A 17,757-nucleotide genomic window follows, 5' to 3' on the forward strand; every position below is an offset into this window, starting at 1 on the left:
AAGTCTCAGCAGAAGTACTCTGAAGCAAAATGCAGGACAATGTAGCACTTTAAAGACTAATAAGATGGTTTATTAGATGATGAGCTTTCGTGGGCCAGACCCACTTCCTCAGATCAAATAATGGAAGAAAACAGTCACAACCATATATACCAAAGGATACAATTTAAAAAAAATGAACACACATGAAAAGGACAAATCACATTACAGAACAGAAGGGGAATGGGGGGGGGGAAGGAAGGTGAATGCCAGTGAGTTAATGATATTAGAGGTGGGGAAGGGGAAATGTCTGTGAGTTAATAGTATTAGAGGTGATAATTGGGGAAGCTATCTTTGTAATGTGTAAGATAGTTGGGGTCTTTATTAAGTCCGGTGCGGAGGATGTCGAATTTTAGCATGAATGCCAGTTCAGAGGATTCCCTTTCAAGTGCAGATTTGAATGTCTTCTGAAGTAGGATGCAGGTTAGCAGGTCATTAAGACTGTGTCCTTTCTGGTTGAAATGACAAGAAACTGTTTTCTCTTTGTGATCTTGTCTGATATCTGTTTTGTGGGCATTAATCCTTTGGCGAAGTGTCTGAGATGTTTGTCCAATGTACATAGCAGACGGACACTTTCGGCACATGATAGCATAGATTATATTTCTGGAGGCGCAGGAATATGTGTTCTTGATCTTATAACTCACTTGGTTAGGTCCAATAATGGTATCAGCAGAATGAATATGTGGACAAAGCTGGCAACGGGGTTTGTTGCAAGGGAAGGTACCAGGGTTGGTATTAGTGTGGTATGTCCTGTGGTGGTTGGTAAGAATCATCTTGAGGTTAGGTGGTTGTCTATAGGAGACTATGGGTCTGTCTCCCAGAGCCTCTTTGAGTATGGTATCCTGTTCCAATATAGGCTGTAGTTTATTGATAATGTGTTGGACAGGTTTAAGTTGGGGGTTGTAGGTGATGACAAGTGGTGTTCTGTTGTTGGTTTTCTTGGGTCTGTCTTGAAGTAGATGGTTTCTAGGTATTCGTCTGGCTCTTTCAATTTGCTTTTTTATTTCTCTGGGTGGGTAGTTGAGGTTTATAAATGCTTGGTAGAGATCCTGAAGCTTCTGGTCTCTGTCAGTGGGATTAGAGCAGATGCGGTTGTATCAAAGGGCTTGGCTATAGACGATGGATCGTGTGGTGTGTTCTGGATGGGAGCTGGAAGCATGTAGGTAACTGTATGAGTCGGTGGGTTTTCTGTAGAGAGTGGTGTCTAATTTTCCATTGTTGATTTGTACGGTGGTGTCCAGGAAGTGGATCTCTCGTGTAGAATGGTCCAGGCTGAGGTTGATGGTGGGGTGTAGAAGTACTCTGAGACTTCTGTTCACCCCAGGAGTGCTAGAAGTAAGTTTTTACAGTACACAAAGCCACATGAGAATTTGAGTGGAGGAGTCTACAAGGCAAACTGTGACAAAGATAAGGGTTTACATGACAAATTGTGACAGACTAGGAGTATCCATGAACTTGAGATAGGAGGCATTGTAAGGGTCTTGATTAGAGTTAATTTGATTTCTCTCTGTTACAGGGAGAGAGGTCTGGAAAACTTTTTAACCCTTACAGCAGTTTTCTTTTAGAGAGTTTTGATTTCCTGCACAGTCCTCCCTTTAGACACAATTGGAGTTATTTGATTTTTCTCCCACAGGAGTGAGTACACGCAGGGAGCCAGTTTGACAGATAACTTCCTGCCTCTCTCAGAGGCAGCAGCGGGATGGGGGAAGCGGCTCCACAGGAGCTGTGGGATGGGGGGAGCTGGCTCCCCAACGTAACTGACAGAGGCAACAAGGGGGGGGGGGGAAGCGAGCTCCCCATGTGTGCCAGCTCCCGCAGAGCTGCCTTTTCATCTGTCCTAGGTAAATGAAGCTCCACATTTTTGTTATAGGGCAAATGAACCCAGAGTGCATCTTGCAGACAGGATTGGAGATATATTCTAGGAACGACTTCAAGTTTGCATGCAGATGTGTAAACATGAGTTGCAGTAACTCCTGAAGCAACTCTTCCAAGGCCAAGTGGCATTTCAAACAAGACTAGTACTTTGAAAATAATTTCTTCTTATAATGTTCACAAATACACATTTGTCCAGAAATACACATTTTAGCATTTATATACAGATTGCAACTTTGTTAGTACTTTTCTTTCACAAAACATGTAACACTGAGTTTATGCTAAGGTGAAATATCAATTGAACACACTTTTTCTGTTTGTCTTCAGAATAAAAGATGTGCAGCAAGAAAACAGATTCAACCATCTCCTTACATATTCATTACTGTTTATTTCACAGCGCACTATACAAAACATTGGGAACAGATAAATATCCAGATATTTTCTGATACCCTGTTGATCATTTCCTTGTGGATTATAACTATCACTCAGTCACTTCTTAGATAATATCTTCAATCTAGGAAAAAAACAACAAACTCATAAGGTTGACGTGGAAAATTAAATGTGTGATGTAATTAATATTTTCTGTGTTTGTTCCATTTTTAGCTGCACAGTAAAGGTTTTACCGAATATTGAATAGAAAATGATCAGCTTTAGGGGTTTGCCAATGTACAATGTTCTTTTAAAGCTGCATAGTAATTGCCTCTGAACCCATAACTGTATTTGTTTGTAATAGTAAATAAATGTTATTTAAACACAAATGAGAGAGAAATACCCATTTATGATTTGGTTTAGGCGGGATATTTTCATTTTTTCAAAAATAAAAGTGTGGCCCAATTCATATACATTGATTTATAATTTCCTCTATATAAACAGGTTATATAAATAAAAGACACAGGAATATTCTCTGATATGTGAAATTGGGAAAATACTGATTTCCATTATGGGCCTGATCATACAATAAGCTGAACAATTTATTGAGATGTCTTATTAAAACACATATATTATGGAACTGCCTCAGTACAAATGTCAAGACACATACATGCAAAAAGAGAATTCAGGCCTTTGCAGCCTTACAGTCCAAAAGCCAAACAAAGGCTTGGAAATGGTGATAAAACATACATTTAAATGAATATAGCAATGAAGTGGCACAGTTATCTTAGTTACTATTTGAGCTGGATTTTTTTTTTAAATTTTTAATGAGGGGCTGAGCTAAGTAAAGCGGGAATAGGGAACGGGGGTAGGAAACAAAGAAAGAAGAGGAACAGCCAACATCCATTGTTTAAGACAGGTCACCTTGCAAGAGACAGGTTTTTCTAAAAACATAAATCAGTCTACATACTTCCAGTATGTATTACGTACACTTACTATGAACATCCTGTGCATGCATCATGTTTCTCTCTCTCTCCTCTTCTCCTTTCATATTCTATTACATCATCATTATGTTGCTTGAAGAGCTAGAAGATGACCGTATGATTTAAAAAAAAAAAGACATTCAGGGAAAAAGCAAACTGGAACAAGCATTTTTGTAACAAATACAAGTAAGTTTTAGAATATTAAAATCTGATTCAGAATGCAAGCCAATGTTTGACAATTAGAGTTAGGAGGAGATTCTCTAAGAGAAAAAATTATCCCACTATGACCCATGGGGAGGTTTCTTACAACTTCCACAGCAGCATCTTTTGCTGGCCACTCACAGGAGACAGGGCACTGGATATCAGATATGTTGAAACAGTAATATGTTCCTCTGACTGCTGCTTATTTTGCATAACATGTTCATTTTACAATCACTACATGCTCCCTCCATCCACAGTCGTTTATCCTGGACCCTGATGTGTCTCAGACAGACATTTTATTTAAGAATTTGCACATTTATTTAAGAATGGTGCCCTGATAGTTTAACGCTTTATCTGGTAAACTATCAAAAAATATGAGTGTCTGTCGAGTCATAAACTTATGATTGTCCTAATAAGAGTCAAAAAGAAAAACATATGGTTTTATTATGGTTTCTCCCTACAGCATGTCCAGTTTTTCTTAGAGCAGAAAAGAAATTACTATTAAGCACCTCTACACACAAAAACACATACATGCCCACTCCTTGTTTGGGAGAGAAGTTGGTAGACCTATTGAACATTAATTTTTCAGTGTCTAGTCGTTTGGTAAGTGGTAGAAAAGAAGAATAGCTTCATGAATCTATAGCTTTTGAAGGAATACTACAGACTACCTGGGGCTTTAGCTTGAAATTTCCTTCAATTATCTTATCTACTACAGAAAATGAATTCATATACAACCTTATCTTAACAGTAACTACTGTTTTAAAACTTCTCTAATGAATAGTTAAGTATTCTCACATTCTTATACTATACTTACTAGGATCCACAGAGCTGCAGTGGTGCCAAAAGTCAGTCCAACCTTTACCCAGTTTGGGTTTGCATGGTCAGATTTTCTTGCGATGAATGCAGAACGAGTCAATGCTAAAATATAAGAATTTTACACGTACATGTTAGCTTCTGTTAAATTTATTTTGATTATCAAACCAATTCATGACAGTCTTGTCTGATGTGTATTACAGAGATTTTCTGACCAACTTTATTACTGATGCAGATGGTCTTCTTGCCATCTCATTTAAACAATTTCTGCAAAGATCATTCATTGAGCATAGGGATTAATCCAGGAAAGGGTGAGAAGCAACAGTGATAGCACAATTCTGACTAAATTACCTATTTCCATCCCTCCAGGAATGTAGGACTGTACCCTACTGTGTTTTACTCAGATGCCCCAATTTAGAAATTCTAAGCAATGAGTCTTCTATTACTTCCCTACATTTAGGCTACGTCTAGACTGGCATGATTTTCCGCAAATGCTTTTAACGGAAAAGTTTTCCATTAAAAGCATTTGCGGAAAAGAGCGTCTAGATTGGCACAGACACTTTTCCACAAAAGCACTTTTTGCGGAAAAGCGTCCATGCCAATCTAGACGCCCGTTTGTGCAAAAAAGCCCCAATCACCATTTTCACGATTGGGACTTTTTTGCAGAAAACAAATCTGAGCTGTCTACACTGGCCCTTTTGCGCAAAAGGACTTTTGCCTGAACGGGAGCAGCATAGTAGTTCCGCAAGAAGCACTGATTTCTTACATGAGATCGTCAGTGTTCTTGCGGAAATTCAAGCAGCCAGTGTAGACAGCTGGCAAGTTTTTCTGCAAAAGCACATGCTTTTGCGGAAAAACTTGCCAGTCTAGACACAGCCTTATTGTCTATTAGGGCTAATCATCACAAAGAAAAGAAATGAAAAAATACTATGTTGAAGACTGGTTAATCAGGACTTCAAAACTCAAAAAAATAAAAATGAAACCAGAGCAAGATGATGTGAATTTCTAGGGAAAAGCAGTTTAATATACTCAGGGAGAAATTAACCAATTATCTGTGATGACAGAACATTGCTAAGCTAAAGGGTGACATCAAAGAAAACCTTTCTAGATCTATATAACAGGCAATTATATTCTGCATTTCTATATAAGTGACTTGTGATCCTGGTAGTCTTTATTATGTTGTTGAGTACCAAACAGTAAGTTGTTATAACTCCTTTCAGACAATGTTCCCAAAGCACCTTATGTGTCTCAAAATAAAGGGGGGTTTGCAATAGGGATTTTACTCTTAGTATAAATGTTATATGCAAAAATGTTTTAAAACATAATCCTAATACTACCAGACAGGCAGTCCTGTTAGCCTGAGCATACCCATAGATAGCAGTAAGAGGTTGAGGGCAAACGGAGGGCAAGATTCGCCTCTGTCTGTTCCAACTTGTGTGTGAAAATATAGGGGAACAGTCTAGTAGTGAGTTAATCTAGATTTAGAACTGGTAATGAACTTAGAGGCACTAGAGAAGAGGGGTCGGAAGAGGTCATTGGTTTGCTCCGTCCAGGGCTGGCCCCAACTAGCCCCATTTAACACTGAAACAGAGACTAGGACGGGCAAGTCCCTTTAATGTTCCGCTTCCCATCATCGAATCTCTCCTAAAGCCCCAGCTGCTGGGGACCAGCAAAACCCGCTTTCTCCCCATAAAGTCTGCTCAGCGACCTCCCAAGGCCGTAAAGGGCAATTACGGGATATCTCCAGGGCAAATCCCACGTCGCGCGCCAGCTCCTAACAGCACGACCCCATTCCTGCGGTGCAGCGCCTGCCAGCCCCGCCGACACTCCAGGCAACGCGGCCGCCCCTCTGCTGACACGGGGCCGGGACAAGGGCGCGCAGGGGCCCAGCGGGAGGCTGAAGGTCGCTCCCAGCCCAAGCCGGGGGCCGCCAGCTCGCCCCGCGGAGCGCGGGCGTCAGGGGCGCTGCTGGACCCGGGTCCCGGACCCGAGAGAGAACACCCGGCCCGCGCTCCCCAGGGCGGGGCCCGCGCGCACTCACTGCGGCTCAGGCTCCCGGACGCCAGGAACAGTCGCTGCGCCAGCCCCAGTGGCGGCGCCATCTTCCCGCCCAGCTCCGAGTCCGCCCTGCGCCGCCGCAGCCGGGCCTGAGCAGCCCAGGGGCGGGGCCTCCAGGCGGAGCTGGGGCGCTGAGGGTTCCCCCTGCTGGGGAGAGAGCCCCTGGAGGCCAGTCTCGCCTCAGTCTCATTCTGACTGAGGGGCTGCCTGAAGCCCTGCGGCCACAGGGTGGGTCCAGCGCTTAATTTGTGCCAGGGCTTGCTAGGGCTGAGCCCCAGCACTTCTAAGCTTGGCAGTTCATGCTCTGCTGCTTGTGGACTTGTTGTATCAGGGATGCACGTAAAAATGTCTTAAGGAGCCCTACCTGTTTCATTACAAATAAAGCACTTGCAGGATGCCCAGCAACCTGCCCCCAGAAATGCCCCCTTGCTGGCTGTATAAAGTAGCATTGATTTCCCTCTCCTTCCCCCTTATATTTTCTATCCTTCCATTTACCATTGAAAACAGAGGGACAAATCAGTGTTTACTAGACCCTTCCTAAATCTGAATGAATCTCTCGTTTCTCACTCATCCCTGCATCTGCATTGTTTTAATTTGGGTGGGCGGGAGGGGGGGGGGATGTTCTTTTGTAACTGTCCAGTCTCACCTTCTAAGCACCATCTCTGGACCTTTTAGTTTTCTTCTGCATCTTTCTACTTGAAACCTTCAATTAGAGATTATCAAATTGACAGAATTCATCATCTAAGGTGAAAAAATCTCCCAGAGCTTTATCCCTTCAAAATTGGAAGGTACAGCAGTGCCAGACTCAAGTATTAACAAACCACATCAGGTGCCCAACAATCTATGCTTGACTTAGAAATCATGCTATTTACAAACAATAAATGTGGGGTTCTTTTTACTAGCCTTTTTTGTGCTTTAGAAATCACATTTTCAAGCTTTGCAGTTAAGGCTATCAATTTAGGCTTCATTTGTTATTTTGTGAAAAGCAAGTTCAGATAATGCCATGGCTCTTGGAGCTGAGGATTTAGAGAAGACACCGTGATACTCAGGAAATCAAATACCGTGATACTCAGGATAAAATCACAACATAGGGTGGTAGTAAAAAGGTACTTCAGAGACTAAAGACAAATGAAGTATAGATGAGATCATGATTAACATACTTGCACATTTCCTTGCTTTGTATTGTTTGGTGGAATACACTATCTAGTAACCGTAACTCACAGAGATCTAAATATGTGTGAAGATTTTCCAGCTTTTTAAAATTATGCATTAGTATGTAAGAATGACTCACGAGTCCCAAGCCTGCAAACACTTATACATGTGCTTACCTTTACTATCATGAATAGCCCTATCAAAATAAAGTAGACTATTCACCATGGCTACGTCTACACTGGCCCCTTTTCCGAAAGGGGCATGCTAATTTTAAACTTCAGAATAGGGAAATCCACGGGGGATTTAAATATCCCCCCGCGGGATTTAAATAAAGATGTCCGCCGCTTTTTTCCGGCTTGTAAATAATCCGGAAAAAAGCATCTAGACTGGCCCGATCCTCCAGAATAAAGCCCTATTCCGGAGGATCTCTTCGAAGTAGGAATAAGAGATCCTCCGGAATAAGGCTTTATTCCGGAGAATTGGGCCAGTCTAGACGCTTTTTTCCGGCTTATCTACAAGCCGGAAAAAAGCGGCAGACATCTTTATTTAAATCCCGCAGCGGGATATTTAAATCCCCCGCGGATTTCCCTATTCTGAAGTTTAAAATTAGCATGCCCCTTTCGGAAAAGGGGCCAGTGTAGACGTAGCCCATAAGTGGGATGTTGGCAAACTATGCGTCAGCTCATGACAAGGCCAAGAGCCTCGCTGACCAGTGACAAAAGTCTAGTTGGAAACCAGTGTGGCTTAGGACAGTTAAAATAGCTATTAGAAAATGTAGACTTGCTTGTAGGATGATACGTGTTAATCCTACTTGTAATATCTGTATTCCAGAGTATATATTGAGTGTTTGCATTGTAAATCTCTGTGATTGTGAAACTTACCAAACAGGAAAGGACGCATTAATAATGAAGGTAAAGTGTTCATCTTGCACACAAGATAACCCACTGAAAGCATGAGCCCACTTCCACACTCCAAACCCCTCAGCCCCACTCGAGCCCCTTCCCGCACTCTGAACCCCTCATTTCTGGTCCCACCCCAGAATCAAGGGGAAGCTCTGAGCCTCCATGCCCTAATATGGGGCTGATGTAGCCTGCAACTCATTTTCTCTGTGGATCAGTGGCCCTTGATAGAAAAAAAAGGTTCCCTCCCCCTGCTCTAAGACCTTACAAGGTAAGAGGTCCCAGAGCTCCAGCTGCAAACATTTACACTGAAATTAAACAGCCCCTTAGCCCAAACCCCTTTGCCTGAGTCAGCTGGCATGGGTGAGCTGTGGGCATCTAACTTCATTATAAATATAGTCTGAGGAGCAAAGGATTCCTAAAAATAAGCAAGAGATCCTGCTGGCGTGGTTCAGCACTAAAAGTTATATAGAGAGGATTTTAAAAACTTATATTATCTTTTTAAATCTAACACTAACTTGGCTGTGTCTACACTGGCGCGATCTCGCGCAAAAGCGGCCGCTCTTGCGCAAATACTTGCTTCCCATTTATACTGGCCGCTTGTTCTTGCGCAAGTACACTAATGTTCTAATGTAGAAAGTCAGGGTTTCTTGAGCGAGAACTCTGACACTCCCACTCAGGAAGAAGCCCTTTTGCGCAAGAGTTCTTTCAGAAGAGGCCGGTGTAGACAGGCAACATGAATTTCTTGCGCAAAAAGCCCCTATGCTTAAAATGGCGATCAGAGCTTTCTTCCAGAAGAGAGCGTCTACACTGGCCTGGATGCTCTTGCGCAAAAGCACATCTCTTGCCCAAAAGCACATGCCAGTATAGACACTCTCTTCTGGAAAAGTTTTTCCAGAAGAACTCTTCCGCAAGAGATTTTGCACGAGATTACACCGGTGTAGACGTAGCCACTTCTGTATGCTTTTTGTTTTAACTTTGCAAATAAGTAGGGGTGTTTTTTTGTTAATAAACCTTTACTTAATTAGAGGATTGACTATAAATGTTCTTTGGTGTGTGAGCTGAAGTGCAAATTCACCAGGGCTAAGTGACTAGTTTTTTGGGACTGGGAGTAACCTGAATCATAGAATCATAGAATAATAGGACTGGAAGGGACCTCAAGAGGTCATCGAGTCCAGCCCCCCGCCCTCAAGGCAGGACCAAGCTCCATCTACACCATCCCTGACAGATGTCTATCTAACCTGTTCTTAAATATCTCCAGAGAGGGAGATTCCACCACCTCCCTTGGCAATTTATTCCAATATTTGACCACCCTGACAGTTAGGAATTTTTTCCTAATGTCCAATCTAAACCTCCCCTGCTGCACTTTAAGCCCATTACTCCTTGTCCTGTCCTCAGAAACCAAGAGGAACAAATTTTCTCCTTCCTCCCAGTGACACCCATTTAGATATTTGAAAACTGCTATCATGTCCCCCCTTAATCTTCTTTTTTCCAAACTAAACAAGCCCAGTTCATGAAGCCTGGCTTCATAGGTCATGTTCTCTAAACCTTTAATCATTCTTGTCGCTCTTCTCTGTACCCTTTCCAATTTCTCCACATCTTTCTTGAAATGTGGCGCCCAGAACTGGACACAGTACTCCAGCTGAGGCCTAACTAGTGCAGAGTAGAGCGGCAGAATGACTTCACGAGTTTTGCTTACAACACACCTATTGATACAACCTAGAATCATATTTGCTTTTTTTGCAACAGCATCACACTGTTGACTCATATTCAACTTGTGGTCCACTATGACCCCTAGATCCCTTTCCGCCATGCTCCTTCCTAGACAGTCGCTTCCCATCTTATATGTATGGAACTGATTGTTCCTTCCTAAGTGGAGCACTTTGCATTTCTCTTTATTAAACCTCATCCTGTTTACCTCTGACCATTTCTCTAACTTGCTAAGGTCATTTTGAATTATGTCCCTATCCTCCAAAGAAGTCACAACCCCACCCAGTTTGGTATCATCTGCAAACTTAATAAGCGTACTCTCTATCCCAATATCTACATCATTGATGAAGATATTGAACAGTACGGGTCCCAAAACAGACCCTTGAGGAACTCCACGTGTTATCCCTTTCCAGCAGGATTTAGAACCGTTAACAACAACTCTCTGACTACGGTTATCCAGCCAATTATGCACCCACCTTATCGTGGCCCTATCTAAGTTATATTTGCCTAGTTTATCAATAAGAATATCATGCAAGACCGTATCAAATGCCTTACTAAAGTCTAGGTATATGACATCCACCGCTTCTCCCTTATCCACAAGGCTCGTTATCCTATCAAATATTATTGATATTATTGTGATTTCTGGTGTAAAGTGACCACCTGCCATATAATCTGTCTTCTTCAGTAACTAGATACAGTGAAATAGCCAGATGGATTATCTACAACTCCTTGGTAAGACTGTTACAGTGCTTCAGTTCACACTTGTTACTAGATTGGTGAAATCTAATTATAGAACACCAGAAGGCTTACCCCTATGGTAGCAGGCAAGATGGAGAATCGCAGGCCCCAGCTGGCCATTGTCTTGGTGGTGTGGCTGTCCTGAGTAAAATTCTCCCATGCGCTCACTGCCCCAGTGTCCACTCCAGTATTGTGTCCCTCCAAACTGCAGCCCCCTCCCTTTTCCATGTAATGGAAAACAGTCCCATTCCAAGGACTTCCCATTTTCCTGGCACAACCAAACCTTGAGCTTGCTTAAAGTTAGGATAACAGGAAGCTTTATATCAAATTTGGTGGTCCTAGCAGTTACCGTTTAGGAGGAGTTCTTGAACAGACTCATGGACAGACAGACAAGACAGACAGATGCACATTTCTAAAATACATAAATAAACAAAATTAGCTTGGGGTTTCTGCCCTATTTTTGACAGTCTTCTCTGAGACTGACATTCACAATCATGAGCTGTTCCAGACAGCATGACAAAAGTAAAATTAAACACACGAATACATCTTTACAGGCCTGGTATCTTAGTTTAGTTAGGTTCTTCTGAAGCTTTTCAAAGCATTCTTTAGACTTCTCATATGCAAATGTTGTGCACCAGTGTCCAGCTGTTTTTCCAACTAATTAATATACTAAACAGCTCATATGGCCTTATCCAAAGCCCCATTGAGTTCAGTGAACCATCCATCAGGCCCCTAGTGCAGAAGCTTTAGACACCCCATCATTAACCTTTTGCCATGTTGAAACTAGACCTTTTTTTTTCCTATTCTTTGTTTTCTGTTTCTTAGCAAGTTTAACTCTCATCTCATTATTTTGGATGTTAAAAATAGTTCAGATTATTCATTATTTAGGGTACAAAACTGTTTTGCAATATCATCTGCTGAAGATATCTACAGATATCCAAGTGGGCAGCAGTCATCATGTTTTTTAGGGTTCTAAGTCCCAGGAAGTAAGCAGAAGAGAGCAACAGCGACCCCAGCAACAGTCTTGGGGCAAGAGTTGATTAGCTCCTGAGATGTTTTGCTGGGACAACACTGTGAGGGTGGGTCCCAAAAAATAGCAGCCACCTTTTTTGTAACTCGACTGGTTCTGCAAGATTGAGGGATAACAAGTTGATGCTGCAGGTGGAGGTGCGGTGTCAAAGCTGCGTAAAGGGAGCTGGCATGGCCCCAAATGCGCACACACGGTATCTACTCAGCAGTTATGGTAAAAAGCCAGAGAGGGAGGTATGTTCCTGGGGATTAAAATGGCATCTACCCAGGCCTGATGCAGAGTGGGGTTTAAAGGCATAAAGCTAACAGGAGCGAATATCCCAATCATTCTAACGTAACCACAGCGCAGCCCCTTTCCCCCGACTTCAGCCCCACCGGGCTGGCACCGTACGGGCAGCGACCTTCCTTCACGAGAGGCGCCTACAACGCGCTACCTAGCACCAGCGACCCGCACGCCTGACAGCCGCGCCCAGCCTCGGGCGGGAGAGACACGCCCGCAGCCAGCTCGCGGGGCCGCTGCACCCCGCCCACAGCGGCGGCCCGGAGCCCGCCCTGCGGGAAGAGCCGGGCCGGGCCGTGAGCCGGGGAGGGCTGAGCGCTGCCGCGAGGCACCATGGGAAGTGCAAAGGCCCCGAACGGCCTCTTTCCAGCCCCGGCTCTCGCTGCCGCGGGGGCTGGGGAAGAGTCACCACAGCCCAAGCGGGGACGCCAGGGACGGGCCCTGAGTCACCAGGGCGGGACTCGGGAGCGGCCCCACTTCCCGGCATGCCCCGCACCGGCTCCCGAGCCGGCCGGCTGGGCAAGAGGGTCACGGCGCATGCGCGTTCAGCACCGTGACCCGGCTGGGGAAATCCTAAGCGGCGGCGGCCATTTTGGCGGCGCCTCTCTCCGGCCTGTTCAGTTACCACGTGAACTGTCGCCTGGGAGTCGGTGCGGGGCGAGGGGGGACCCGGCGCGGATACGGCGGCCTGGAGGGGCCGGGCCGGGGACAGACGCGAGCAGGAGGCGGCGGGGGCGGCCCGGCGGGGAGTCCCGGAAGGCGGCGGTGACCGAGCGGTGGCGGGAGACACCCCGCCCCCCGGAGCCTCCAAGCGGAGCCGGCCGAGGCAGCAGGAGCGATGCCGTCCGTGAGCCTCCCGCCCAAGGAGAACGCGCTGTTCAAGCGCATCCTGGTGAGTGAGCCGGGCGGGGGGCGCCTGGCCAGGCCCCTGGCTCCGGGGCGCGGAGGGAGCTGCGGCCCTGGCGGCTTGTCGGGGACGGGACCTAGGGGGCCCCCGCAGCTCTGACTGGGCCGCCTCTCGTCACCCCTGCTGCGCTGGTTGCTGCAGCCTCCCGGCTTCGGAGCCTGCCCCCCGCTGCTCCCTAAAGAGGAGCGGGAGGGCGGGTGCAAGGCTCCCTGCTCTCCCGGGTGCCTGAGAACGAAGGGTTTTCCCTGGCATCGGGCAGGAGGCCCAGGAGAAGAGGGGCCGGGGAGGGGCTGAGCGGGAGATAGGCGAAAAGTCTGCAGTTGAGGGGGAGTTTTCAACACCGTCCACGATAGTAGTCCCCGTCTGAGTCTCTTTCTCCCGTGCTGCCGTGGGTGAGCGATAGGGGGAGAGTTGGCTTCACTAGCTGGGTTTCGCTGAGGGGGGAGCACTGGTGAATTTTTATTGTGAATTATTTTCCTTATGGTCGGGTGAGGGCCCAGCACCTTGTGCACCTTGCATTTTGCATCATACGGACTACTTCAGAGCTGTGTAAAGAGAGTCACATGCGAGCTAGTGCGAGATCCAAGGCTTCTCAAAGTACCCCGAATTCACCAGTTCTGTTTCTACAGTAGCTGGAAGCTTTTGAGTTACGGTGGGTTTGTTTTAAAGTCAGAATTGGATGGCGAGGGGAGGTTACAGTTCTTGTCAGTCACTGAGGAATGTGTTTTTTAGGAGGTTGAAATGTAAAATAGTGAAGGTTTTAGAATTACTTCCTAGACTAATTAAACCTTGTCAGTCTAAAACATTATGACAGTTAACTTTTCCTGGATTCCGATTATGGCATATGTTAACGAAACAAACTCTGCTCCAGCAAATAATTACTAAGGGTGCAAATGAAGACTTTCCATAAGTGTGCTTGAAAAGAATGCATAATTCAGTATGCAAAGCAATATAATAAGAGCACATGAGCTTTGATTCAGTACAGTATGAAATTTGATTGTAAGGCACTTTGGGTGAATGGAGTATTGTAAGAAGATGAATCAATTAATGAATTATCGTCATTAATTTCATGATTAGAGCTTCATGATCAGAGCATCCTGTATTACTTAATCTTGAAATATCATGTAGAGCTCGCCTACATTTTTTTCCAAAATATTGCATGTTAGTTTAAATTCTATAGTATTTGTGTGTTTTTGAAGACTCTTAAAACTATTATGCCTTACCAGAGATCAGGAATGTTAAGTCAAATACTGTAATTTATTTGAAATGTTTCAGACTACAGAAATAGTAATTGGCGCCACAGATGAAGGCAGTTGATTTGTACAGAGAAACCGAAGATTGCAGTTCTATACATTTGTTGTCTTTAATGCTTGAAGTGTTTAGTTTAAAAAATACTATGCTAGAAAGAAATGTACAAAATTGTAGAAAATTGCATAATAAACCGTGCAAAGGTATGTATTATCATACAACATCAGTTAAAGAAGAAAAGTTACCACCCAAATGTGGACAGAAGTACATTCTAAATCCTTGCCATGCAATCTCTTCAGACTTGCTTTGAAAAGTTTCTCAGGTGTGAAATTGTCTTGGCATTCCACTTCAAAAGGTGTGGCTTGGAGTGTTCTGTCATAGCTGGATTTGAGTGAAGCTAGTATTAAGGAGCAATAAAGCTTGTCCCAGTTTTGAAAAAGTCAGTTTAATCTAATTTAGTCCAATTCATAAAAGCTGCGGTCTGTTCCAGACCAAACAGATTTTGTTTAGCCCGTGCAAAGGTTTGTTTTCACATCCTGTGTGGGGGTCTCTTTTTCCAATTAAAGCAACAACAACAACAAAAACCTATTGTCATCAAGCTACAGGGTGAATCTTTATAGCCTGAATAACTTCAGTTCCTTTGTGATACACACTTTCGTTTTTATTTTGTAATGCTCCTTGCTCTTTCTGTCCTCTTTCCTTTCGCGACCACTATTCACGTTTATAGACCACTGTGATTTTCAGATTTTTTGCGAAATAAAATATGTAGATAGAAAAATAAGTTTTTAAGTAGTCCAATTGAAAGCTTAACCAGTGAACATGTGGAATATGCCACCTTGTTTCAGATATGACATTTCTTTCTATAAATAAAAAAGTGACTTACAGTTTCAAGGCTTTTTCTGCAGGCAGAGGTGTGATCCAGTCTAAAGGGTACCCAAAAGATGTATATTGCTTCTCAGCAGATGATATTGTTACAAAGAACTTTTTTACCAGAATACACAACCATCCAAGCTAGAGATGTTAAAAGAAGTTTATTTTGGTAAACATGTACCCACTGCCTCTGTAAAGACAGCTCATCAGTTAAGTGTTTACACTATCACATCCCTAATCTAAACTGGTTCTTTAGGTTGTTATAAGATCAATAATTCAGGCAACTAAACTGCCATTTTATTTTTGTAAGCAAAGATTTAAAACGGTCATAGACACTTTGGACATTAAACCAATTTTGTATACTTAAGCAGAGTCTCACTTATTTTTATTATTAAGAAAATTTACTCTTAGTTCAAAACCTGAATGTTATGCCTTACAAAAATAGGACAAAATCTGATCAGTCTGTTGGGGAAATAATTTCTTTTAATCAGTAGAGGTTTGGAGCAGATGCCAATTTTTTTAAGATCTCAAGATTAAAAATCTATAACAGAAATCTTTATGTAGAAATCTGTTTGCAAACCAGTTCTTCCGCTTATGTATGTGTGTTTTATCGATGTTTGCTAAAAGCACTAACTAGAGTACGATCTTCCTAATCTGCTCATAGATGTGTGGCTGTTTTACTGGGAATGTGCTCTGTACCACATGTAATGTTTTGGCATTACTGTAATACAAACAATCAAAGCCTGAAAAAGTAAGTTGCCCAGATTACCATCTTCTGCTGAACTTTAATTTTGTAATATGTTTCTTTAGCCCAGCATTGGGCAATAACTGGCACATGGGGTGACTGTGGTTCTCCAGGGTTAGCCCCTGGCAGGCTGCTGCTGCAGTATTTACCTCCACCTCCACGGGGTGTGAACCAGGATGCGGCTTCCTGCAGCTCCTATTTGCCAGGGACGGTGTTCTGTGGCCAATGGGAGCTGCAAGCACCCCTACACGTAGTAAATACAGCACCATTGGCCATCATAGGCTAACCCTGGTGAACTGCCCTCCATCCCTCTACTTTAGCTCTTAGAGATATGAAAGTATGAAAATGCAAACCAAGATTAAACTAATTGACTGTTATCTTAAATCTGTGGACAGATGGCTCCAGTACCTCTGCTACTGCTAAGAGATTCCACAGGTTTCAGAAGAAGGAAGAAGGGTGTCCTGAGATGTCATTTCTCATGGTTTCATTTTGATCCCTTTGGACCTTAGTGAAACTGATATGAATTGAGTCTATTTCATTCAATTGCACTTGGACAGAATCTAATACTGGAACTGCTTATTGTGAAGGACTAAAATTGGGGTTGAGAAGAGGGAAAAGTAATAAACACCCACTTCACAGTCAGTAAATTATATAAAACAACACGTTTGTCCTTTCTGGTAGCTGATGAGTTGTAATGTAATGTGGAAATGCAGTTTCCTTGGAAGGAAAGGAGAAAGTGGAGTGAAGAAAAAGGCAAAGAAGGTAAAGTAAAATCAAGGCTTTGAGTTAAAGTTTACAAATAACTGATAAATTTTACAGTTTTTTTGACAAATATTCAGTTAATACTTATGCTATTTAATGAGCTTTTATGCACTGGGACTCAGGCCTAGATTCAGTTCACAGACACCTTGTGACCTTGGGTGAAGTCTGCTACTGCTTCTGTGAAAATGGGAATAATATTTCCCTACTTTACAGGAATGGTAAAGATTCATTTGTTCGTTTTTTATGCTCTTAGTACTATGTAAGTACTGAAATAGCTGTCTACCATCAATAATATCATGGAGTTTACTAGGGATGTAAAAGTCACATTTTGAATGTGTTCATTTTTTTGATTGTCTCCTTTGGTATATATGGTTGTTCCAATTTTCTTCCACTATTTGATCTGAGGAAGTGGCTCTGGCCCACGAAAGCTCATCACCTAATAAACCATCTTGTTAGTCTTTAAAGTGCTACATAGTCCTGTTTTTTGTTTCAGCTACACCAGACTAACACGGCTACATTTCTATCACCATTTACATGGGTAACCAGTGAGCCTGGGCACAGGTATCAGAGGCAGAAGCATGGGTCAGCAAGTGGAAACTGCCTGCCATCTCCCCAGATAACTGGTGAAATTAGCAACAATTACATAATTAAACACATTTTAATATATCTAGATTTTACACACAAAATTCTCTGCTCAAATGTTTATAGTATTTATCATCATTTGATTCTCTGTTTTCTTCACACTTACATGATTAAGCATGAAGAATAAAGACCCTTGCTTGTGATCCAAGATTTTATCTGAGGCCCTTACCTGACAGGAATAGGAAAAGTCTCCTAGTCAACTATAGCTGTAAATACAGAAATTAGGAATCCAGAAGCAAGTATGAATTTAGCAGAACCCAGAGGTTATGCGTTGCATGGTAGTCTGGATTGGGGAATAGTCTCAGTAAAGCAGATGGATGCAAACTCAACTGCTTTTGTATAGTATCTCCTGTCAACAAATACCACTTGCTGTTTTGTTCCAACTGAATCTAACCTGGTAATTTGTTTGGTGTCAGGAGGCTCTCCTCTTTTTCTTTTTCTGG

The 17,757-nt window shown here is 43.3% G+C and overlaps 2 protein-coding genes across 2 annotated transcripts in view; one reads left to right on the forward strand and one right to left on the reverse strand.

The window, feature by feature from the left end:
• Nucleotides 1-2,276: 2,276 nt before the first annotated feature.
• NDUFC1 (NADH:ubiquinone oxidoreductase subunit C1) lies at nt 2,277-6,473 on the reverse strand. The gene is made up of 4 exons (XM_075929933.1): nt 6,316-6,473; nt 4,276-4,379; nt 3,268-3,362; nt 2,277-2,422 (listed from the first exon to the last, which is right to left on the reverse strand). The coding sequence occupies exons 1-3, from the start codon at nt 6,374-6,376 to the stop codon at nt 3,273-3,275; spliced, it is 255 nt and encodes an 84-aa protein (XP_075786048.1). The 5' UTR covers nt 6,377-6,473; the 3' UTR covers nt 2,277-2,422; nt 3,268-3,272.
• Nucleotides 6,474-12,700: 6,227 nt separating this feature from the next.
• Nucleotides 12,701-17,757, forward strand: part of NAA15 (N-alpha-acetyltransferase 15, NatA auxiliary subunit) — a 72,838-nt gene continuing 67,781 nt past the window's right edge. Inside the window, exon 1 of the mRNA XM_075929931.2 lies at nt 12,701-13,032. Coding sequence (XP_075786046.1) covers nt 12,979-13,032 — 54 coding nt within the window. The 5' untranslated portion in view covers nt 12,701-12,978. The remainder of the gene's footprint in view (nt 13,033-17,757) is intronic.

This window comes from Pelodiscus sinensis, chromosome 4 (genome assembly GCF_052426305.1).
Source record: "Pelodiscus sinensis isolate ZL-2025 chromosome 4, ASM5242630v1, whole genome shotgun sequence".
Lineage (NCBI taxonomy): Eukaryota > Metazoa > Chordata > Testudines > Trionychidae > Pelodiscus > Pelodiscus sinensis.

What these genes read in the sequence shown, in the direction of transcription:
- NDUFC1 (XM_075929933.1), bottom strand. Translation starts at nt 6,376, where the DNA reads ATGGCGCCGCCACTGGGGCTGGCGCAGCGACTGTTCCTGGCGTCCGGG. An exon ending in GTCCGGGAGCCTGAGCCGCA is followed by an intron (nt 4,380 to 6,315) that starts GTGAGTGCGCGC and finishes CTTATATTTTAG; the next exon opens with CATTGACTCGTTCTGCATTC. An exon ending in CTGCAGCTCTGTGGATCCTA is followed by an intron (nt 3,363 to 4,275) that starts GTAAGTATAGTA and finishes GTCATCTTCTAG; the next exon opens with CTCTTCAAGCAACATAATGA.